Source organism: Gasterosteus aculeatus, chromosome 7 (genome assembly GCF_964276395.1).
Source record: "Gasterosteus aculeatus chromosome 7, fGasAcu3.hap1.1, whole genome shotgun sequence".
Lineage (NCBI taxonomy): Eukaryota > Metazoa > Chordata > Actinopteri > Perciformes > Gasterosteidae > Gasterosteus > Gasterosteus aculeatus.
Window position 1 is genome coordinate 129,171 of NC_135694.1, and position 23,308 is coordinate 152,478.

General features: G+C 47.0%; 3 protein-coding genes across 10 annotated transcripts; 1 reads left to right on the top strand and 2 right to left on the bottom strand.

The window, feature by feature from the left end:
• Positions 1-5,055: 5,055 nt before the first annotated feature.
• tsc22d4 (TSC22 domain family member 4) lies at positions 5,056-15,515 on the bottom strand. Of its 7 annotated transcripts, XR_013468205.1 has the most exons (6): positions 14,614-14,755; positions 12,861-13,534; positions 12,648-12,781; positions 7,797-8,098; positions 7,442-7,490; positions 5,056-5,490 (listed from the first exon to the last, which is right to left on the bottom strand). XR_013468205.1 is itself a non-coding variant. In XM_078105885.1 (5 exons), exons 2-5 carry the CDS (start codon positions 13,488-13,490, stop codon positions 5,332-5,334), a joined length of 972 nt encoding a protein of 323 aa, XP_077962011.1. In that variant the 5' UTR covers positions 13,491-13,534; positions 15,115-15,515; the 3' UTR covers positions 5,056-5,331. The 7 variants fall into 7 exon arrangements, 6 of the variants coding, with proteins under 6 accessions (XP_077962011.1, XP_077962010.1, XP_077962008.1 ...); XM_078105885.1 differs by lacking the exons at positions 7,797-8,098; positions 14,614-14,755 and adding an exon at positions 15,115-15,515; XM_078105884.1 differs by lacking the exons at positions 7,797-8,098; positions 14,614-14,755 and adding an exon at positions 15,115-15,515 and having other exon boundaries at positions 7,442-7,493.
• Positions 15,516-16,567: 1,052 nt separating this feature from the next.
• On the bottom strand, positions 16,568-22,929 carry mogat3a (monoacylglycerol O-acyltransferase 3a). 2 transcript variants are annotated; one of them, XM_040182840.2, is made up of 9 exons: positions 22,592-22,929; positions 19,268-19,446; positions 19,085-19,145; positions 18,808-18,951; positions 17,514-17,644; positions 17,321-17,364; positions 17,140-17,230; positions 16,934-17,042; positions 16,568-16,864 (listed from the first exon to the last, which is right to left on the bottom strand). In XM_040182840.2, exons 1-9 carry the CDS (start codon positions 22,683-22,685, stop codon positions 16,710-16,712), a joined length of 1,008 nt encoding a protein of 335 aa, XP_040038774.1. In that variant the 5' UTR covers positions 22,686-22,929; the 3' UTR covers positions 16,568-16,709. The 2 variants fall into 2 exon arrangements, with proteins under 2 accessions (XP_040038774.1, XP_040038775.1); XM_040182841.2 differs by lacking the exon at positions 18,808-18,951 and having other exon boundaries at positions 22,592-22,912.
• LOC144410261 (uncharacterized) lies at positions 19,493-21,666 on the top strand. Its single transcript, XM_078105887.1, has one exon. It carries the CDS (start codon positions 19,649-19,651, stop codon positions 20,669-20,671), a length of 1,023 nt encoding a protein of 340 aa, XP_077962013.1. The 5' UTR covers positions 19,493-19,648; the 3' UTR covers positions 20,672-21,666.
• Positions 22,930-23,308: the final 379 nt, after the last annotated feature.

Sequence of the window (23,308 nt, forward strand, 5' to 3'; positions counted from 1 at the left end):
CGCAGATACTACAGGCCTCGGGCTAGATCTGCTCTCTATCGTAACCTCTCCTCTCTCTCCTATCCCACCCGCTCCTCACACGTCCAGCACCTCGTCACAGGAGGTCTCTGGAACTGCCAGTCAGCGACTCGCAAGGCTGACTTCATCTCCGGCTTTGCTATCCAGCAGTCACTCGACTTCCTCGCTCTGACCGAGACCTGGATCACACCCGAGAACACATCCACCCCAGCCGCTCTCTCCTCCGCCTTCTCCTTCAGCCACACTCCCAGGCCCACTGGTAGGGGTGGTGGCACAGGTCTACTCATTTCACCCAAATGGAGCTTTTCTCTCTACCCTCTACCACCAGCCACCCCATTGTCCTTTGAATTCCATGCTGTAACAATCACTCACCCGGTACAATTAACCATCATTGTCCTCTACCGTCCGCCAGGCTCCTTAGGTCATTTTTTGGAAGAATTGGACATTCTCCTGTCTAATTTCCCCGAAAATGGTCCTCCGGTCATCCTCCTGGGTGACTTCAACATCCAGACAGAGAAGTCATCTGACCTCGTACACCTACTTTCTTCCTTCGCTCTGTCACGCACTCCCTCTCCTCCTACTCACAAAGCCGGCAATCACCTTGACTACATCTTTACTAGAAACTGCTCTACCACTAACCTCTCTGTAACTCCACTTCATGTGTCTGATCACTTCTTCATCTCTTACTCCCTTCCACTCTCTATAACTAACAAACCTCCTTCATTGACTAACTCTATACCGGCTCGTCGCAATATTCGCTCCCTCTCTCCCTCCTCGCTGGCATCCTCTGTTCTATCAGCTCTCCCTTCAACTGACTCCTTCTCACTCTTGCATCCGAACGCTGCTGCAGAGACTCTCCTCTCATCTCTTTCCTCCTCTCTAGACTCTCTCTGCCCTCTTACGACACGACGGACTGGCAAATCCCCTCCGGCTCCGTGGCTGTCTCAACCGGTCCGTGCCATGAGAGCCACCATGCGAGCGTCGGAAAGGAGATGGCGTAAATATAAACGACCTGACGACCTGCTTGAATTTCAATCTCTCCTCTCCTCGTTCTCTGCCTCTATCTCTGCTGCCAAAAGCTCTTTCTACCAGTCCAAAATCGAATCCTCATTCTCTAACCCCAAAAAACTCTTCTCGATCTTCTCCAATCTCCTCGAACCCCCTACCCCTCCTCCCCCCTCCACCCTTCTTCCGGGAGACTTTGTCAACTACTTCACCAAGAAAATAGCTGACATACGCTCCTCCTTCTCAAACCCACCACCTACTTCTCGCGTCCCACCGACCTCACCTCTTTCGCCCTCACTTCCCTCTTTCACCGCCCTCTCTCCTAACCAAATTCTTACCCTAGTAACCTCTGCCCGTCCGACCACCTGCCCTCTTGACCCCATTCCATCACATCTTCTACAATCTATCGCACCTGACCTTCTTCCGTTCCTTACCTTTCTCATCAACAACGCTCTGTTATCTGGCTATTTTCCCAATTCTCTGAAGGAGGCAACCGGTGGCCGCCCGCATCCAGTTCAAAACACTGGTGCTCACGTACCATGCTGTGAATGGATCGGGTCCAGCTTACATCCAGGACATGGTCAAACCCTACATCCCAACCCGCACTCTCCGCTCTGCATCTGCAAAACTACTCGTCCCTCCCTCACTGAGAGCAAAACACTCGACTAGGTCTCGACTCTTCGCTGTCCTTGCGCCGAAATGGTGGAACGCGCTCTCTGAAGACATCAGGACCGCAGAGAGCCTTCACATCTTCCGCCGCAAACTAAAGACACACCTCTTCAGACTCTACCTCGACTAAAGACTAACAAATTGCAGCACTTAAATTGTACTTGTGACGTCACTCATCTATAGCAAATTGTAAATTCGCTTATTTGAGGAAATTGCACTTTCTTGTTTCTTGTTCTCCTGAGTTTGTACCCTATGGTTGAATGCACTTATTGTACGTCGCTTTGGATAAAAGCGTCAGCTAAATGACATGTAATGTAATGTAATGTAATGTAACCCTCTCCTGAAGAAACCCACCCTCAACCCTTCTGAAGAAAACAACTACAGACCGGTCTCTCTTCTTCCCTTCTTGTCCAAAACCCTTGAACGTGCTATCTTTAATCAACTCTCCTCTTATCTCCACTGTAACAACCTCCTTGACCCCCACCAGTCAGGTTTCAAGGCAGGCCACTCTACAGAGACTGCTCTCCTTGCTGTCTCTGAGCAACTCCACACTGCTAGAGCCGCCTCTCTCTCCTCTGTCCTCATCCTTCTGGACCTCTCTGCTGCATTTGACACGGTCAACCACCAGATCCTTATTTCCTCCCTTCAAGAACTTGGTGTCACAGGCTCTGCTCTCTCCCTTCTCTCGTCCTACCTCGATGGCCGCACCTACCGGGTAACCTGGCGAGGATCTGTGTCGGAACCGTGTCCTCTTACTACTGGAGTTCCTCAGGGTTCCGTGCTGGGTCCCCTCCTGTTTTCGCTTTACACCAACTCTCTTGGCGCTGTCATTCGCTCGCATGGCTTCTCCTACCACAGCTATGCCGATGACACCCAACTAATTCTCTCCTTCCCTCGCTCGGACACCCAGGTGGCGGCTCGGATCTCTGCCTGTCTAACTGACATCTCTCAGTGGATGTCCGCCCACCATCTGAAAATCAACCCCGACAAGACTGAACTACTTCTTTCCCTGAAAAGATTCGCTTACCCAGGACCTGACAGTCAACTTTGGAAACTCTGTGCTAACGCCCACTTCGACTGCTAAGAACCTCGGCGTCACACTCGACAACCAACTCTCCCTGACTCCCAACATCACTGCGACAACGCGATCCTGTAGATACACGCTCTACAACATCAGGAGAATACGTCCCCTTCTCACTCAGAAGGCAGCGCAGGTACTGATTCAGGCTCTTGTCATCTCCCGCCTGGACTACTGCAACTCCCTCCTGGCAGGTCTCCCTGCCACCGCCATTCGACCTCTGCAGCTCATTCAGAATGCAGCAGCTCGACTGGTCTTCAACCTTCCGAAATTCTCCCACACTACTCCACTCCTCCGCTCTCTTCACTGGCTACCGGTGGCCGCCCGCATCCAGTTCAAAACACTGGTGCTCACGTACCATGCTGTGAATGGATCGGGTCCAGCTTACATCCAGGACATGGTCAAACCCTACATCCCAACCCGCACTCTCCGCTCTGCATCTGCAAAACTACTCGTCCCTCCCTCACTGAGAGCAAAACACTCGACTAGGTCTCGACTCTTCGCTGTCCTTGCGCCGAAATGGTGGAACGCGCTCTCTGAAGACATCAGGACCGCAGAGAGCCTTCACATCTTCCGCCGCAAACTAAAGACACACCTCTTCAGACTCTACCTCGACTAAAGACTAACAAATTGCAGCACTTAAATTGTACTTGTGACGTCACTCATCTATAGCAAATTGTAAATTCGCTTATTTGAGGAAATTGCACTTTCTTGTTTCTTGTTCTCCTGAGTTTGTACCCTATGGTTGAATGCACTTATTGTACGTCGCTTTGGATAAAAGCGTCAGCTAAATGACATGTAATGTAATGTAATGTAATAAGAACATTTCAACCATAAGGACACAAACTCAGAAGAACAAGAAACAAGTGAAAAGTGCAATTTCATCAAATAAGCCGATGTACAACTTGCTGTAGATAAGAACCATTATAAGTCCAATGTAAGTGCTACAGTTAGTTAGTGTGTTAGTGGAGGTAGAGTCTGAAGAGGTGTGTCTTTAGTCTGAAGATGTGAAGGCTCTCTGTGGTCCTGATGTCTTCAGAGACCTCCTTCCACCATTTAGGAGCAGCGTCACCATGGTAACTGAAATATTGTTTTTTATATTGATTAGATATATTGTCATTTCCAGATAAGTACTTGTTTAAATGGTATCGTTTTTCTTCACGGTCCATCAAAAACATGTACATAACCGCACCCGTCCTCATATAACTAACGTTCCCCCATCGTGGACATACTCTCACATCGAAGCAGATTCTTTGCGTAGTATTACGTTTTTCTGCAAACGGCAGTTTTCTTTACAACATTAGAATATTAGTAAAGCTGCTGCATGCAGAGCCGTGAGAAACTTGTACCTGGCTCAACCCAGAGTTTCCCTCATCTCAGGGTTAACAAACTCTGAGTTTCCACTTAACCTGCTTCTTCAAACGGACCCCTGAAACCGAAATCTCAGGGTAAATCAACTCAAAGTTAAGGGTTTGACACAGTTTGTTAAACCTCCTACTTGAAACGGACCCCCAGGACCAAACCAAAACACATACAACGTAATGACTCGACAAAGGACGAGACACACAGGGATTAAATACACAGAGGTGCAAAGGTGCAGGTGATTGGACACAGGCGGAAACCATCAGGCACATGGCAGACAATCACAGGGGATGACAGGACAAGGCAGGAAGTGAACCCAGAAACACAAAAGGCAGGAAACTACAAAATAAAACCCAGATCCACACCGTGACAAAAAGCAGTTTGTTTTCAAATATTTAAAAACATAACATGGGTTACCAACGTCACGTCACTTCAGTTATTTTATAAACTAACGTGATGTTATATATTATAACATTGCTATATTTCTGTAGATATTCAAGTGAATTCTATTACTTCCATTTAAAAGTGAACTTCCCGCTTCCACCACAGACAGCTCACCTGCCTCTATCCTCGTCAACACGCACTGCATACTGGGATATGCTGATCTATCCTATGTGGCCCAGCCACATAGGATAGATCAGATGTGTCCTACAAATCGCCGCTAGGAAGACTGCGTTGTTCGATGGCGTTAAAGAAGCCAACGGAAAGGGACAGCCGAATCGCACGCTGTGTACCTACTATACAATGTGTACCTCCTGCACGCTGTGTCCCTCCTGTACGCCGTACAAACTGGTGTAAACTGGTATTAACTGGAGTAAAGAGACTGGTACAACAAACTGGGGTAAACTGGTATAATGGACAAAAATCAGAACTGTTCTTTATAGAACGTCTTCGGTCTGGAGCATCAAGAACAACACAAGATCTGTAGTTAAGACTTTATTAATTCATAAGATTCTACGCTCTATCATCATCATCAGATGTCATGGTTACCAGGGTCCTCTTTAATCTGATTATCAGCTTGTTCCACTCATTACCACGACAACGCTCTCAGGTCAGTGTGCTATGTATATTCTGTATATTGTGTGTTACATGATGTGTATTGTGCACAATGTGTGTCTTGTTTATTGTGTGCATACTGTGAGTTAGGTGTTGTGTTTACTCTGTATATTGTATTTACTCTGTACGTGTATTAATGTGTGTTAGGGGTTGTGTGTGCTGTGTAGATTGTGTGTTAGTGTTCTCAGGATTTGGTTCTCTCTCTCCAGCTGTTGGTTCTTTTCCTGCAGCTCTCTGATTTGTTCCCTCAGAAGCTCCACCTCCTCTCTGACTGCCAGCATCAGGTGACTCTTAACCAGGTCCTACAAACACACACACACATAATAATAACAATAATACCACTGCTGCTATATTATTATGTATATACAATACATATATATAGTGTAAATACAGTGTATATATATATATATATATATATATTTATAGTAGGGCTGTCAACATTAATGCATTATTCTATGCAATAAATGTGGCCTAGATTAATATTTAATCTAGCCGAACTTTAACTTTAGTTAACATTTGTTTGTTTACCTCGTTGACCACGGAAACGAAACAGCGGCTAGCTGCAGTCAGTTACATCACGATGGAGGGAGCTTTTTGCATTAGAGGAAAAACAAATAGTGGTGCGACATACAGCAGAGAACTGCAGAGGAATTACTCCATTACTCCAAGTGGGGTGAGTATGGCGGCAAATCACTCTCAAAATTCGAGAGCGCAAATCAGGTTGATGCGTAAATCAAACATCCGCGAGCAAAAGTCCATCTCGCGCAAGATATTCGCTCGCTCGCAGAACGTGAACTTCCTCGCTCGAGAGTGTCTGCTCGCGCTCGAAGGTGTTTTCTACGCGCTCGCTGTTGTTCTTTCTGACAGTAAGGGGGCGGAGCCAGTCACCACGGTCTCTACACCTGATTGGTGTGGAAAATCCGGTCAATTTTCAAAATAAAACATTTTTCAGAAAAAAAATATATACAAGCTTTCTGTGGTGCGGCCCGGTACCAAACGGCCCACGGACCGGTGGTTGGGGACCACTGCAGTACGTACTACTACACACCATTCTCATTAAGTAAAAGTAGACTTGCATTCAAAAATGGCGCATGTGGAATTCAAACCCAAGTGTCCAGCATTGAAGGTGAAATGCTTTACCACTGGCCTACCAGCCCTGCTATACATAGACATAGACTTACTAAGTAAGTAAGTAAAAAGTAAATAGGCCACTGGCCCTGCTGTACTGACACAAGAGAATGGGACCAACTTCTGCTCCACAGAGAGGTATTAACATGTCAACCACACACCTTTCTGATTGAGTAGAGGCCTGGCAGATATATTTTGCCCACTGAACACACTGAATGTGTCTCTGCAGAACAAAATGACCAATATTTAAACTGACAACGTAGGTGGTTTCCTGAAGAGAGCAGAGTTGTGGTCAAGTGACAGCAAAGAACTCTGCTTTCATGGAAAGGATCATTTCTCTCCAGTGAGGATGTGGAGAGCAGGAGCACCCTCACCGTGGAGAGTAAACTGGATCAGTTTCTGCCCTTTGTTTCCACATATTAATGTGAGGGCTCCTTCCGAGCAAACAAATACTGTGACTTAAAGCAAAGGAATAGACTGCCTTGAGAAGAGTTTGCTCAAACCATAGCCTCGCTGCTACAAGGACTGCCGAAGATAATCATTGAATCACATACTCAAACTCCAGTCGCTGGCTTGATAACCGAAACACCTAACCACTAGGCCACTGGCCCTGCTGTACTGACACAACAAAAAAGTCAGTAAAATATATATATATCGCTTCCATTCAGTTAAGGCAAAGAACGGGTGCTCATCAACCAACTTCTCCTCCACAGAGAAGTATTTCCTTGTCAACCACACACCTTTTTGATTGAGTAGAGACCTGGCAGATATATTTTCAAAATCATATGAAGTAACGACATCTTTAACTGTAAATGTGTATGCCAAGGCTTATCTGCAAAAATGTAAGGCTGATATATAAAAGGGCTAGGAGATAAAACGTTTGCATTTACCTATGACAATAGGTGGCGCTATAATTCTTTTGAAAATCACTGCATTGTAATACTTTAAGGCCAACATAACCATCATGAATTAGAAGTTTTGGCCAGAAATATGGCATACATACATACATGTCAATAGGCATACATACCTATTGACAGTCCTTATAAATATATATTATATATATATATAGTAAATACACTGTATATATAATAATGTTGGTAAAACTACAAAGGGAATTTGTCTCACCATAGCTGCCTCAATTTTGTTGTCGATGGCGATCAGACTGCTCCCGGAGCTGCTATGACACAGAGAGAGAGACAGGTGAAACAAAGACGGTGGTGGGAGAGAGTACTAGCTAATAGCACTAATGCATACAGTTGGACGACTAGCATAAAGTACTAATACACACAGATGAAGAAAGTACTGGCTCAAAGTACTCATGCACATACGAAGTCATCATCACTAACTTTTTATTAACATCGACCTCCAGGTGAATCTGAGCACACCTGGTTACCATGGCTACCTGTGGCAGAGCAGCAGATGTGACATCATAATGGCGTCAGAGCTCCGCCCACTGAGCGATTCTCTAATGGGGACTGACCAATGAGGGTGTAGGGCAGCGGGGAACAGGGCTGCCACGTTCACGTGAGGGTGTGGTTGGATGGAATCTTTAGACAAGGCCTCCGCAATTGGTCCAGCCAAGGCGGGTGGAGCCGGCATCCTCTGACTCTTCTTGGATTTGGGTTCGAAGGTCATCGGCCCGGCCCCCGGCCAGGACTCCCTGACACCTGATACCTGACCTTTGGGCTTCTTCCGATCACGTAACACAACGGTCGTTTCGGGTTGCTTAGCAACAAGTTGCAGAGTCCTGAGCGGGAGAGGCGGGGTTGACGGAGGACGCCGCTGATGACAAGGACGAGGGGCGGAGTCAGTCAGGGTAGACGAAGGCTGCCATCGCCCAGAAACGATCTTACTTGCACCACGATACATCTCCAAATCACAGCCCACCCACAAACATAACCAGCCAATCAGAGCTCAGCTACAGCAAACCAATCACAGTTCAGATTGGCCAATTAGGACGTGGTTGAAAGGCAATCAAAAAAACAGGAAATAACTCCAGTTTGCTGTCCCTTGTTATTGTCCCTTATCCTTGGTTTTGGTCTCCGGTCCTCCACCAAGGCTGTCTGTGATTGTCCATCCTTAGAACCCCTGGCTAATCCCCTGCAGCGGCCTCAGGACGTCCAGATATTGACGAGTGAGAGACATCATGTTCAGACACAGACACACACATTCCCTCTCTGTTCTTCGATTAGCTGCTCTCATTCCAGCCCCCGCCCACTCACTGACACAGCCAATAGAAACACGGCAGTGAGATTCTGCTCCCGCCCACTCAGAATGAGTCTGAACACAAGGCTTCATTCATCCATGAATTCCTCATACTGAGTCAAATATTAAGCAAATGTGGGGGGTGTCATCACATGTCCCAACCAATGACAGCATTTGGGGGCGGGGCTAAGACTGCGGCAGCAGGGACAAAAACATGGAGATACATTATTGATGCATAGATTGTTGATAGATAGATTACTGATCCATGAATAGATGATTGATCCATAGATAGATTATTGCTGCACAGGTTGTTGATCCATATATAAAATATTGATGCATCGATGCATCGATAGATGATGGATCCATAGATCAATAGACTGCTACTGTGTAAACAAATACTGCTCTCAAAAAGCACCTCATTTGTTTGAATTGTTTACACAAATAAAAGTACAAAAAATAGCTGACATACACTCCTCTTTCTCAAACCCATCGCCTATTACTAATGTTTCGCCGCTATCGCCCTCGCTTCCCTCTTTCACCCCCCTGTCTCTTAACCAAGTGTCCGACCACCTGCCTTCTTGACCCCATTCCATTCCATATTCTACATTCTATCGCTCCTCACCTTCTTCCTTTTGTGGCTGGTCTCATTAACACTTCCCTGCTATCTGGCCATCTCCCCAACTCTCTGAAGGAGGCAAGAGTCAACCCTCTCCTGAAGAAACCTATCTGAGGAAAAACAATTACAGACCGGTCTCTCTTCTGCCCTTTCTGTCTAAAACTAACCAACTCTCCTCCTATCTCGACCGTAACAACCTCCTTGACCCCCACCAGTCAGGCTTCAAGACCATTCCACAGAGACTGCTCTCCTCGCTGTCTCAGAGCAACTCCACCCTGTTGCCTCTCTCTCCTCTGTCCTCGTCCTTCTGGACCTTTCTGCTGCATTTAACACAGTAAAACACCAGATCTTCATTTCCTCCCTTCAGGAACTTGATATCTCAGGCTCTGCTCTCTCCCTTCTCTGTCCGCTGACAATCTGAAAATCAACCCTGACAAGACTAAACTTCTCCTTCCGGGAAAAGGTTCTCCTAATCTCTCTCCTAAACTTGTTAGACTTCAAGCATGTCATGAGACATCAAGTTTTGATGACCTGCAATTTCCTGATGCTAAACTCAGAAATGCTCAGAATGCTTATCTTGATAAGCCCAGAGCGCCTTCGAGGTCAGCTGTCACGTGATAGAGTTTCTATGGATGGAATTGCTCTGGTATCCAGGAGCACCGTCAAGAATCTTGGAGTTCTCTTCCACCGGGATATGTCCTTCACCTCCATATAAAGACTGCCTTTTTCATCTAATATCTAACATCTAAGATATCGAAACTTCCTGTCTCAGAATGATGCAGAACAATTAGTTCATGCGTTTGTCACTTCCAGACTGGACTACTGTAATTCTCTGTTATCGGGCTGCTCTTGTAAATCTCTTAAGCCTCTCCAGTTGATTCAGAATGCTGCAGCACGTGTATTAACAAGAACTAAGAAAAGGGATCATATCACTCCTGTATTAACTTCTCTGCACTGGCTCCCTGTTAAATCAAGAATAGATTTTAAGGTACTTCTCCTCACCTACAAGGCACTTGCTGGTGAGGCACCGTCGCATCTTAAAGAGCTTGTAACACCTTATTGCCCTACAAGGCAACTGCGCTCCATAGATGCTGGTTACTTGTTGTTCCTGTGGTTTTAAAAAGTAGGCTGGGGGCCGGAGCCTTCAGTTATCAAGCTCCTCTTTAGTGGAACCAGGTTCCACTTTCAGTCCGGGGGGCAGATTCGGTCAGCTCTTTTAAAGTAAAACTTAAAACGTTCCTCTTTGATTGTGCCTATAGTTAGGGCTGGCTCAGGTTAGTCCGGACCAGCCCTTAGTTAAGCTGCTATAGGCTTAGAATGCCGGGGGACTTCTTAGGACACACCGAGCTCCTCTCTCACGCTCTCCTTCTACTAATTCAGCTTCTTTCAGGGTGTTTTTGTGCTTTCTCGCCTGCAGGTCTTCGTAAATCGTAGATCCTTCTGGACCCTGGTCCTGACACCTGCCATGGCCCTGCTGACACCTGCTGCTGCCATCATCATCATCATCATTACTTTAAATATTAATCCAAACTATTACTGTCTATTACTGTCATCATAAATCAACATTACCCTTTTCTGAAGTCTCTGTGCTCTCCCTCCCCACACCTTCTGTGGATGGTGGTTCTATCTGATGGTGGTTGCCCCTGCAGTGGTCCTGCCATACACCTGGCTTGCTACTCGCAATTACTTGAATAATTTCTGTCATAGGAATTTTTATTACACATATTTTAAATAGTTCGTTCTGTACACATGACATCCATTGTAGTCTGTCCGTCCCAGGAGACTCCTCTCACGTTCTCCCTAAGGTTTCTTCCCTTTTGTTTCCCCATGGAAGGGTTCCTAATTTTTTGGGGAGTTTTCCTGTGCTGATATGAGGGTTTCGGGACAGAGGAAGTCACATTTGTACAGACTGTAAAGCCCTCTTTGCGATTTTGGGTTATACAAAATAAAATTAATTGAATTGAATTAATCAGGACCTGACTGTTAATTTTGCAACGCCGACTTTGACTGCTAGAAACCTCGGCATGAGACTTGACAGCCAACTCTCCCTGACTCCCAACATTACAGCGACAATACGATCCTGTAGATACTCGCTCTACAACACCAGGAGAACACGTCACCTTCTCACTCAGAAGGCGGCGCAGGTGCTGCTCTTGTCATCGCCCACCTTGACTACTGTAACTACTGTAAATTGTAGCACTTAAATTGTACTTATAATGGTTCTTATCTATAGCAAGTTGTAAATTGGCTGATTTGATGAAATTGCACTTTCTTGTTCTTCTGAGTTTGTGTCCTTATGGTTGAAATGCACTTATTGTAAGTTGCTTTGGATAAAAGCGTCAGATAAACGGCATGTGATGTAAATCAGTGCATTTCAGGATGCTTCATTCGTCTTGCGTTTGTTTGTTGACAGTTCTCCCGCACACACTGAACTGTAACATTATTGACGATAAAGTACAGCCTCTCGTACCTTATTGCTTAAATTGCTTAAATTCAGTTCAGTTGGAGAATTGAGCTCTAGCTCGTCCTGCCAGGATTTTAAACCTGAGCATGAACTTTGTCGTCACTCGTCACTTTGTTACTTGTTCACTAGTGCACTTTATGCTTAATATTTTTTAACTTTTTTAAATGTTTAACTTTATTCTCTTGTTTTATACTAACCCATAGCCTTATTCTACTAACCCATTGCATTAGCATTTCATTTTACTTTATTTTATTACTTGTGCACTGCTGTCTTGTTGTCTTTTGTTACACTGTCTGCTGTCACGCACCAACCGCCAAGACAAATTCCTTGTATGTTGACATATTTTGGCAATAAATGTTTCCTGATTCCTGAATGTAGTCAGAGCCATTCTCCTCACCTGGAGGTGCTCATTTAGCCTCATAATGGCGTTTCCCATCGGCACTTTTAATAAGTGCTATGGGTTCTGAGCATATGATATGTCAGCTAGTGTAGTGAAATTTTATTTTATTTTATTCCAGCATCAGTTTGATTTTTGAATGAACACCTTTAGGTTTAGCATCTTACTCATGTCGATCATGTCATATAAGGCATCTTCTTATATGCCTTATATAACATGCCTTATATCCTTATGCCTTCATATAAGGCATATACATGCAAAATAACGTGGGCCTATATGATCATGAGGTCAGAATGCACACAAAATTTTACCAAATAATACACACTTGATGTATTGAAAAAATAAAAACAATTAGGTGAAGATCCACCCTCAATTGTTTTTATTTTTTCAGTTAAGGAAAAATAATTATTCCATGAATTAAGATAAAATGTGACAATATAAGCATTGTTTATCCCACAGACAGTCAACAGTCAAACAGATGCCGAGTGAAAAAGAGAACCCAGCTGTACATGGAGCAGCCGGGGCTCGAACCATCAACCTTGCAGTTCCCAGCGCACCCTCTCTACCCCTGCGACCCCATGTCGACCCCAGGGATATTTTGGCTGGTATAATATCAAAGTCATAATTTGGTATCGTGATCTATACACACCTTGCGTCCCCCGGCAGGCTGAAGATGGCTTGGTCCAGACTGAAGACTGCTGGTGTTCGAGCAGGGGTCAAAGGGGGATGATATGCTCCAGCGGGGGGGGAGCTTGGTTGAGAGTGAGACAGCCTGAAGACAGACTGGCACAGAGAGACAGACAGATGAGCGGGTAATAAGACGCACAGTGGCTCACTTACGCCAATAAAAACTGGTCCTTACCCGGCCGGCAGAGTCGACGTCCAATCGTAGCGGAGGAGGGATGTGTCGGGGGCGGGTCAAAGGACATGGTGGGTTGGAGTCAGAACCCTGAGCTCCCATTGGCTCTTTCCAATCCAGGAGCCGGATAATTGGTTCTTGGTGTGTTAGTGAAGATGGCCCACTCAGCTGTATCAGACTCGCTTCTTCCTTTCCTCTGATTGGCTGAGCTAAAAGGTGGCCGGCGTAATGGGAGTGGACTCCGCCTCTGTCTGTGTCCTGGCCAATGATCTCCAGGGACTCTAGCGAGTGGGCGTGTCTCATAGAGTCCATCACCCGCCTAAACCCCGCCCCTTCCAGATGCTCTATAAATTCTGTGCAAGTCCATCGCCCTCTGCGATATGGCTCGCCCTGCCCACCATCACAGGCCCCTCCCACCGCCAGCCTCACCACCCTGAACCTGGAGGAAGACCCCACCCCGTGCCCAAAGGCATCATGGGAGATGTATTTCCTCTTCAGAGAGGGTGTGGTGGGCTGGGAGGAGCTTCCTTGAGGGCTGCAAGAGGCAGCTGCTGATTGGAGGACGGTCAGGACCACCCTGTCTGAGGTCACGCTCGTGATTTGGAAGCCACTCCTCTTTTTACCACCACTCATCCTCTCACACACACACAGACACGCACACACACTCTGCAGGATCACTGGAACACAAAGAGAATCGGCTTTATTACAGACACAAGCAGGTTAAACAACAGTGTCTCACCCCACATCCTGTCTCTCTCTCTTCTTATGGTCATCACACGTCATTTATCTGACGCTTTTATCCAAAGCGACTTACAATAAGAACATTTCAACCATAAGGACACAAACTCAGAAGAACAAGAAAAAAAGTGCATTTTCATCAAATAAACCAGTTTACAACTTGCTGTAGATAAGAACCGTTATAAGTCCAATGTAAGTGCTGCAGTTAGTTAGTGTGTTAGTGGAGGTAGAGTCTGAAGAGGTGTGTCTTTAGTCTGAAGATGTGAAGGCTCTCTGTGGTCCTGATGTCTTCAGAGACCTCCTTCCACCATTTAGGAGCAGGACAGCAAAGAGTGGAGATCTAGTCGAGTGAGTGAAGCGAGAGGAGGAGTAGTGTGGGAGAATTTCGCGCGTGTCCTCCGCTCTGCAGAGAGGCTGATCGGCTGCAATCTGCCGTCCCTGCAGGACTTGTTCGCTTCCAGGTCTCTGAAGCAGCTAAAAAGATGGTAGCCGACCCCTCTCACCCCGGACAAAAACTGTTTGTGTCCCTTCCATCTGGCAGGAGGCTGAGGTCCATCAGGACTAAGACCTCCCGCCACACCAACAGTTTCTTCCCGTCGGCAGTCGGGCTCATCAACAGAGGCGGTCCCCCACTGACTGACTATAACATTCCACCGGTCACTCCCCTTCACACTGCACATGTCACTTTACTGTCATTTCTCACTTCGTCGTCACTCGTCACTTTGTCTCTTGTCTGTTACTTGTTCGTTAGTGCACTTTATGCTTAATACTTTTCTTTTAAACTTTTTAATATTTAAAATGTTTAACTTTATTCTCTTGTTTTATACTAACCCATAGCCTTATTCTACTAACCCATTGCATCAGCATTTCATTCCACTTTATTTTATTACTTGTGCACTGTTGTCTTGTCTGTCTACTGTCGCGCACCAACCGCCAAGACAAATTCCTTGTATATTTAGCATATTTTGGCAAATAAATGTTTCCTGATTCCTGATTCCTGATTCAGTGTCTGTCTCACCCCACATCCTGTCTGTCTGTCTCTCCTCTTACAGACATTGTCCGTCGCAAACTTTTCTTCTTTACTTCTGGTTTTCTGAGTCATTCTGTTACTGTTGCTTCATCCTGCTGCCTGTTGCACAACCTGGAGTAATGTGTGTGTGTGTGTGTGTGTGCGCATGCATGCTGAGTTCAGGTTCTGCAGGATTTCAGCTGTGAAAAACACAATCACTGTCTATTTCAGATGATACAGATTCATATTCTATTCATAGATAGAACATCCACAACATTTTCTTAACACCCGTTAAGTTACTTTATACACTATTATTCTTTCATCACTGCAAACTGCAGCTGACAAAAGCTATGACCTACACGAACAGATGTGTGCACACAGACACACAATCACACACCACCGTGTCAGTCAACTACATATCATCAATAACATCTAAGAAGAATGCATTTAGTTGTGATGTTCATCATTAAGTCCGACCTCTCTGATGTCATCTTGTAAACAAACACTCACGTTCATGTATCGAGCTGAAGCGCGTTCCCGCCTCTCCTGGTTATGAGCGCGTTCAGCGGCCGCACGCCTCCCTCCGCTCCGGTGACGTCACAGCCGTGTCTGGTGACACAATCGGTCCATTGTACATAGGAGAAAAAAAGCCGCGGTGAGCGCATGCGCAGTACACGCAGGCAATGGTCGCGCGCGCAGTTAGCAGATAAAAAAGTTAGGAACTCCGACTTCTACGGACGTGATTCTTCTTCAGTTATCTCAACATCAACTGCAGGACGCTTCTTCTTCTTCTCTGAACAAAGACTCTCAACTGTGCGCGTACTGAAGCTCACCGGGACGACGGCCCGGCGCGTGAACGAGCCTGGAGCGAGCAAAACGCGTGCGCGTCCAAAGAGAGGCGCCTGCGCTGTGAGGACCGGGAGACGAAGATGATGATGGTGATGAAGATGAACACGTTTAACCGTTTTATTAAATATCAAAGACTTTTTCTTAACATTAAAATATAACTATTTAACATTCATCACCTTGACTTTCTCCACCTCCTCATTACCTCCAACATCCCCACCTCCTCCATCACATCTACCTCCCATCACCCCTATCTTCTCATCACCTCTTGTTTTCCGGTGGCTCATCCAGTTCTAAACATGGTGCTCATGTACCGTGCTGTGAATGGATGGGGTCCAGCTCACATCCAGGACCTGGTCCAACCCGACATCCCGACCTCTGACCTCTCCGCTCTGCATGTGATAAACTGCTTGTTCCTCCTCACTGAGAGCAAAACACTCGACTAGATCTCCACTCTTTGCTGTCCTGCTCCTAAATGGTGGAAGGAGGTCTCTGAAGACATCAGGACCACAGAGAGCCTTCACATCTTCAGACTAAAGACACACCTCTTCAGACTCCACCTCCACTAACACACTAACTACCTGTAGCACTTACATTGGACTTATAATGGTTCTTATCTACAGCAAGTTGTACATCGGCTTATTTGATGAAATCACACTTTCTTGTTCTTCTGAGTTTGTGTCCTGATGGTTAAATGTTCTTGTTGTAAGTCGCTTTGGATAAAAGTGTCAGATAAATGACGTGTGATGTGATGTTACATTACAGGTCATTTACACTTTAAACACGTGTCTTTTTACATTTTGTCCGGGGAGCAATTAGGGGTCAGGTGTCTTGCTCAGGGACACTTCGATTTGAGACATGGGGCAGCCGGGACTCGAACCACCAACCTTGCGGTTCCCAGCGCTCCCTCTACCCCCCTGCACCACGACGACCCCGTGTTCCTCCACCCATCAATCAGCTCAGAATCATCACCAGGTACGAGGGAGCTTATTGTTATTATTGTGTTATGATGGTTGTTATTGTTGTAATTGTTTATAGATTTAATAAATATAAACATCTGTTGTTGCCTCGATACTTAAGCTCCACCCACATTAGTACTTAATGAAATAATAAACCATTTAAATATCTCTCATATCTTTATTGTAATGTCACACCAGATATCTGCACAACATCTGTCACATCATTAGACAGAAATATATAAAAGGTCATATTAAGGTTTGTATTAAGGTAATGAGGAGGTCATGTGCTTTGTTTAAAGGTCATATGAAGGTCAGGTGCTGTTCGTCACTAACACCATAGTTGCGTTTGTGCTGTTCGAAGAGCTCCGTGAGATTCTGCATGTAAAGTCTATGAAGCATCTCTATGTCCTCGCTGCTGGGACTCGGAGTCTGGACCACCGCGATCGGCTTCCCCACTGAAACAGAGTGTGTCGATGAGACGGAGGACACCACTTCCTGTTGGTAAAACACCAGTGACTTCATACCGACGGTGTGGATGGGCTTCCTGTACGGTATCAGTCCAAAGCTGTACTGGAAAACTCCTCTGGCGTGAAACAGCGGCATCGCTACTCCCATGATGCTTTGCAACCCATTCTGTGAACACAGAACAACTTCTCAAATTTAAGACGTTTACTTTTTACTGCAATTATTTGAATATTTCACAGGGAAACATTAATGTGTGACCTCTGACCTGCAGCTTCCTCAGAGGAGAGCCGGAAGGATTCTCCATCTGATCAAACAACTCGTTTTCTCCGAAAGAAAAGACTGGAACCAACTGAGCTCTACAGCACACACACACACACACACACACACACTGTAATGTTTGGAGCTCCACCCCTCAGAGCCACGCCCCCCCCACAAGCTCCACCCACCCATGTTTGAGAGCCATTTTGATGAATCCCTTCCTGTTGAGAACCTGAAACAGAAACAAATCACATTTGGTGACATTACTATGGTCTCTAATATTGCTATGGTAACAAACGTTACCAACGTTACAAGTCTGTCTGTTTCCCTCTGGACTCTGATACTACTAAACTATAAAAGGCTGAAGGTTTCATAGTAAACCTGAAGTGTTAGAGCTCCTGGTCGAGCGTCCAGAGCCTCTGGAGCTCCGCCCACTGCGATGACAGCAACGTTACCTCCGCCAGGTCGGCTGGCGAGGTGAGACAGGCTGGATTTACAGCTTGACACCAAGCCTGAGAGACAGACAGGTTCATAAAGACAGACACCAGGCCCGAGAGAGACAGACAGGTTCATAAAGACAGACACCAGGCCTGAGAGACAGACAGGTTCATAAAGACAGACACCAGGCCTGAGAGAGACAGACAGGTTCATAAAGACAGACACCAGGCCTGAGAGACAGACAGGTTCATAAAGACAGACACCCGGCCTGAGAGACAGACAGGTTCATAAAGACAGACACCAGGCCTGAGAGAGACAGACAGGTTCATAAAGACAGACACCAGGCCTGAGAGACAGACAGGTTCATAAAGACAGACACCAGGCCTGAGAGACAGACAGGTTCATAAAGACAGACACCAGGCCTGAGAGAGACAGACAGGTTCATAAAGACAGACACCAGGCCCGAGAGAGACAGACAGGTTCATAAAGACAGACAACAGGCCTGACAGAGACAGACATGTTCATAAAGACAGACACCTGACAGAGACAGACAGGTTCATAAAGACAGACAACAGGCCTGACAGAGACAGACAGGTTCATAAAGACAGACACCAGGCCTGAGAGACAGACAGGTTCATAAAGACAGACACCAGGCCTGAGAGACAGACAGGTTCATAAAGACAGACACCAGGCCTGAGAGAGACAGACAGGTTCATAAAGACAGACACCAGGCCCGAGAGAGACAGACAGGTTCATAAAGACAGACACCTGACAGAGACAGACAGGTTCATAAAGACAGACAACAGGCCTGACAGAGACAGACATATTCATGAAGACAGACACCTGACAGAGACAGACAGGTTCATAAAGACAGACAACAGGCCTGACAGAGACAGACATGTTCATAAAGACAGACACCTGACAGAGACAGACATGTTCATAAAGACAGACACCTGACAGAGACAGGATTTGGTTCATCCTCATGTGATAGGTGCAATTCCACAGTCTGTCCACCAGGTGGAACGTGGCACAGGTGACTCCACCTGGGAAGCTGTTATCTAAGTGTCATCACTTGAAGATCAATGATGACCTTGAGCCCATGTGACGCTGCTCTGACCATCAGCCAATCAGAGCAGCTTTCTGCCTCCTCCTGCTCTGACCCGTAACACAGTGTTCCTCAAAACCTCTTTCGGAACCTGGTTCTGGTCCCCATTAAGAGAAAGAGCTAGGTGTTTACCTCCACACATGATGTAGTCTCTGAAGAGAGGAACTCTGAACCAGAACGGCAGCATCAGCAGGTGAGACCTGAGTCCAGGAAACAGACGAGAGAAACCTGTGGCCTCCGTACAAAAGTTCCCAAACGCACCAGCTACCAGCACACCTGAGAGACAGACAGGTCAACACAGCTACCAGCACACCTGAGAGACAGACAGGTCAACACAGCTACCAGCACACCTGAGAGACAGGCGGGTAGACGGGCAGAGAGACAGACAGAGATACAGACAGTTTCTCACCATGTGGATGGAATCCGAAGATGTAGTTTTTCTTTGGATCCAGATCGACTGTTTTAACCAGCTGGAGACACAGATCAATAATCAATCACCACACTCACAGATAAGGTTCATTGATCAGATCAATAATCAATCACCACACTCACAGATAAGGTTCATTGATCAGATCAATAATCCTTAGCTCACCGTCAAAGGGAAGTAGTCCTTAAAGAAGTCCCAGACGCTCCAACTCCTGACCCACTGTGACCTCCGACCCCCGCAGGTGGGCGTGTCCCAGTCCAGCCACAGCCAACCAGCATACAGCAGGGCCACAATCCACCAATCAGAGAGAGCCAAGAGCACGAAGGCAGCAAGACAGCACTGAGCTGTCAGGTGATCAGACAGACAGCATATTGATCATCATGATTCTACGCGGGGAGGTTCTACGCGGGGAGGTTTAACCCGGGGAGGTTCTACGCGGGGAGGTTTAACCCGGGGAGGTTCTACGCGGGGAGGTTCTACGCGGGGAGGTTCTACGCGGGGAGGTTTAACGCGGGGAGGTTCTACGCGGGGAGGTTTAACCCGGGGATGTTCTACGCGGGGAGGTTTAACCCGGGGAGGTTCTACGCGGGGGGGTTCTACGCGGGGAGGTTTAACGCGGGGAGGTTCTACGCGGGGAGGTTTAACCCGGGGAGGTTCTACGCGGGGAGGTTTAACCCGGGGAGGTTCTACGCGGGGAGGTTTAACGCGGGGAGGTTCTACGCGGGGAGGTTTAACCCAGGGAGGTTCTACGCGGGGAGGTTTAACGCGGGGAGGTTCTACGCGGGGAGGTTTAACCCGGGGAGGTTCTACGCGGGGAGGTTTAACGCGGGGAGGTTCTACGCGGGGAGGTTTAACCCGGGGAGGTTCTACGCGGGGAGGTTTAACCCGGGGAGGTTTAACGCGGGGAGGTTCAACGCGGGGAGGTTTAACCCGGGGAGGTTCTACGCGGGGAGGTTTAACGCGGGGAGGTTCTACGCGGGGAGGTTCTACGCGGGGAGGTTCAACGCGGGGAGGTTTAACCCGGGGAGGTTTAACGCGGGGAGGTTCTACGCGGGGAGGTTTAACCCGGGGAGGTTCTACGCGGGGAGGTTTAACGCGGGGAGGTTCTACGCGGGGAGGTTTAACCCGGGGAGGTTCTACGCGGGGAGGTTTAACCCGGGGAGGTTTAACCCGGGGAGGTTCTACGCGGGGAGGTTTAACCCGGGGAGGTTCTACGCGGGGAGGTTTAACGCGGGGAGGTTCTACGCGGGGAGGTTCTACGCGGGGAGGTTCAACGCGGGGAGGTTCAACGCGGGGAGGTTCAACGCGGGGAGGTTTAACCCGGGGAGGTTTAACGCGGGGAGGTTCTACGCGGGGAGGTTCTACGCGGGGAGGTTTAACCCGGGTCTTCGACCGCCAGCAAGGCGACGCGCTCCGCGGCTGCAGGGGGAGACGGAGCGGCTCGGCCCCGCTAACGACCAGGCGGACCGGGAGGAACGCAGGATGGCGGTCTGGGGACGTTGCCGTGCGTTCCTCCCGCCCAAAGAGGCGAAGGAGCAGTCCGGAGGAACCGACAGTAGTTCAGGTTAAAGCCGGGCGGATGGTTGTTGTGTTGGGTGAGATGTTAGCTTAGTTAGCTTAGTTGGGTTAGTTGGGTTCACTGCTTCTCTTCACCTGTCGGTGTCACTCTGTGTCTGTGGCGTGCTGCCTAAGTCCCGCCCCCCTTTCCACAAGGAGGGACAGAGGATCAACTTAAATGTTAAATGTAAAATGAATATCGCAGCACCAAGGATTATTGCACGTGATTTCTGAGAGTGTGAGATGTGTCATTTTATTGCACATTGCGACAAGCCTAGTTATGAGTAAGTTGAACTTTTAAAACATTGCACGAACCAATCACAGCAGGCGGATATCTTTTCTTACTGGCATCAGTCGTCTTTAAATATATGGTGGAGTTCCATCACTTCAGTGCAGGGCAACCCGTCCGTCCCACTATTTCAAATACTTAACCCTAACAGTTGGGACCTCCGGTTCAAAGGTCGCCAACCAGCTGTCGGTCAGCTGGTGACGTGGAGCTAGAGTCCAGAGCCTGGCTTTTCAGCACTCCGAAGACGAAGAGTCAATGTTACTTGACACCAGAATAAAATCATTAAACAGGACATTTATTAAATACTTGACCACATACAAGTCATCAAGGCTAAAGGGTTAGGGTTATTAAATGTGGAAAGGCACATGTTCTACACCTCAGGACATACATTTTGCCCCATGAGTCACCACGAGATTACCTGGACATTGAGGCGCAAACATCTTGGCTATGAGCTGACTTAACAAACTATCGTATTGTTGTGACAGAGAGCCTAACCCACTACTGACCATCAGTCAACAAATCAGATGTTTGTGTTCAGTCACATGCTCGTTAATGTCAAACAACCACACCAGGAACAGGCTTAACTACCGTTTTACGGCAGTAGCTCTGGTTGGAGCCGACGACGTAGTTGTCATGACGCCTCTAAGTTCAGCGTTTTGTTCGTCGCCACCTTGTTTTTGCAACCAGTGAAGAGGAAGTGACAGTATAAAGACTGAGGGGGACGCAGAGACATTCTATACGTCTCTAGTCCTGTCAATCAGCGTGTAGCCCCGCCCTAAAGCATCCCCTGCTTTATGGTGTGTTTGACTCTAAATGGACCATCTGTAGCGATGTGGAAGAGCATAGCAATGTACACATGAGAATATATATCTTGAATCTTGATCAATGTACTAAAATACATTACATTAAATGAACATCCTGCTGTATTGAAGAAAACCTATGTATTGTACATCTTTTACATTGGATGTGTACAGAATGAACATTGTAGTCTGTCCATCAGGAGACGGATCCTCCTTGAGGTTCCTTTTTCCCCATGGAAGGGTTTTCATTTTCTGGAGTTTTTCTTGTGCCGATGTGAAGGTTTCGGGACAGAGGATGACGTATGTGTACAGACCGTAAAGCACTCTGAAGCAAATTTGTGATTTGCGATTTTGGTCTATACAAAATAAAAATGAATTGAATTAAATCAAATATAGCTGAGTTCAAATGCATTTCCCCTTAATTAGGTTTGATCACCGCTTGCAGAGCCACCAGCTGTTTTATTCTAGTGTGAAACTACAACATCTGATGGAGAGCAAAACATCAGGACCACAGAGAGTCTTCACATCTTCACACTCTACCTCCACTAACACACGAACTGGAGCACTTACATTGGACTTATAATGGCTCTTATCTATCTTATTTGATGAACTTGCACTTTCTTGTTTCTTGTTCTTCTGAGTTTGTTTCCTCATGGTTGAAATGTTCTTATAGTAAGTCGATCTGGATAAAAGCGTCAGATAAAGGACATGTGATGATTCTCGTTAGAGCTAAAAGCAGCTGGACTTTGACCTGCAGCTCCACGTCACCAGCTGCCACTGAACCTGAGCGCGTCCTCGACGTGAGAGCACGACGTCCCGTGACGGCAGACAGGTACACGTTACCTAAAGCCAGGAAGGAGAAGACCCACTGCAGCGTGGCGGCGGTCTGCAGCCTCCTCCGCAGCGGGATGTTCAGCGGGGCGAACTCCACCTTCATGCCGGCGGTGAGGCTCTTTTGCCGGCTTGGAGCGATGCGACTTGCCCGTGTGTCCGCCTGGAAGTCTGTCTGTCTGTCTGTCTGTCTGCCTGTCTGCCTGTCTTACGGCAGACAATAAGCAGACTGCTCTTTTAGTTGAATATAAACTGTATCAATCTTGTCTCAGTCGGACTCTCAACTAAACTCAAACTACAAACACGCGCCTCCTCCCTCCGCTCGCGCGCATGCGCATCGGGCCTCCCCCGCGGGAGGAACCTCCCATCGGCCAATCAGAGCTCAGGAGTCCTGCGCGTACCCGTGCGCGTACCCGTGCGTGCACACGAGGAGGTCTTTCTAAAGTAAATACAAATTAAAACATAGAAGCCTATGTTCGTATTAAAGCCTGATTTAAAATAGACCGTCAGTGATGTTGATTCGTAGGAAGAATCCTTCCTAATAACAGTCACGTGACCTTTTAGGGTTTCAACACATTTCTAAATGTGCGAAGTTGTGAAACTCATTAGAAATCAGTTGAAAAGTTTCTGTGTGAAGAGTCAAATGTTTCATATAAAACTGTTTTATAAGTGAGTCAGTGTGTGTGTGTGTGTGTTTAGGACTCTTATGACGTCTTTATAAGTCTCTCA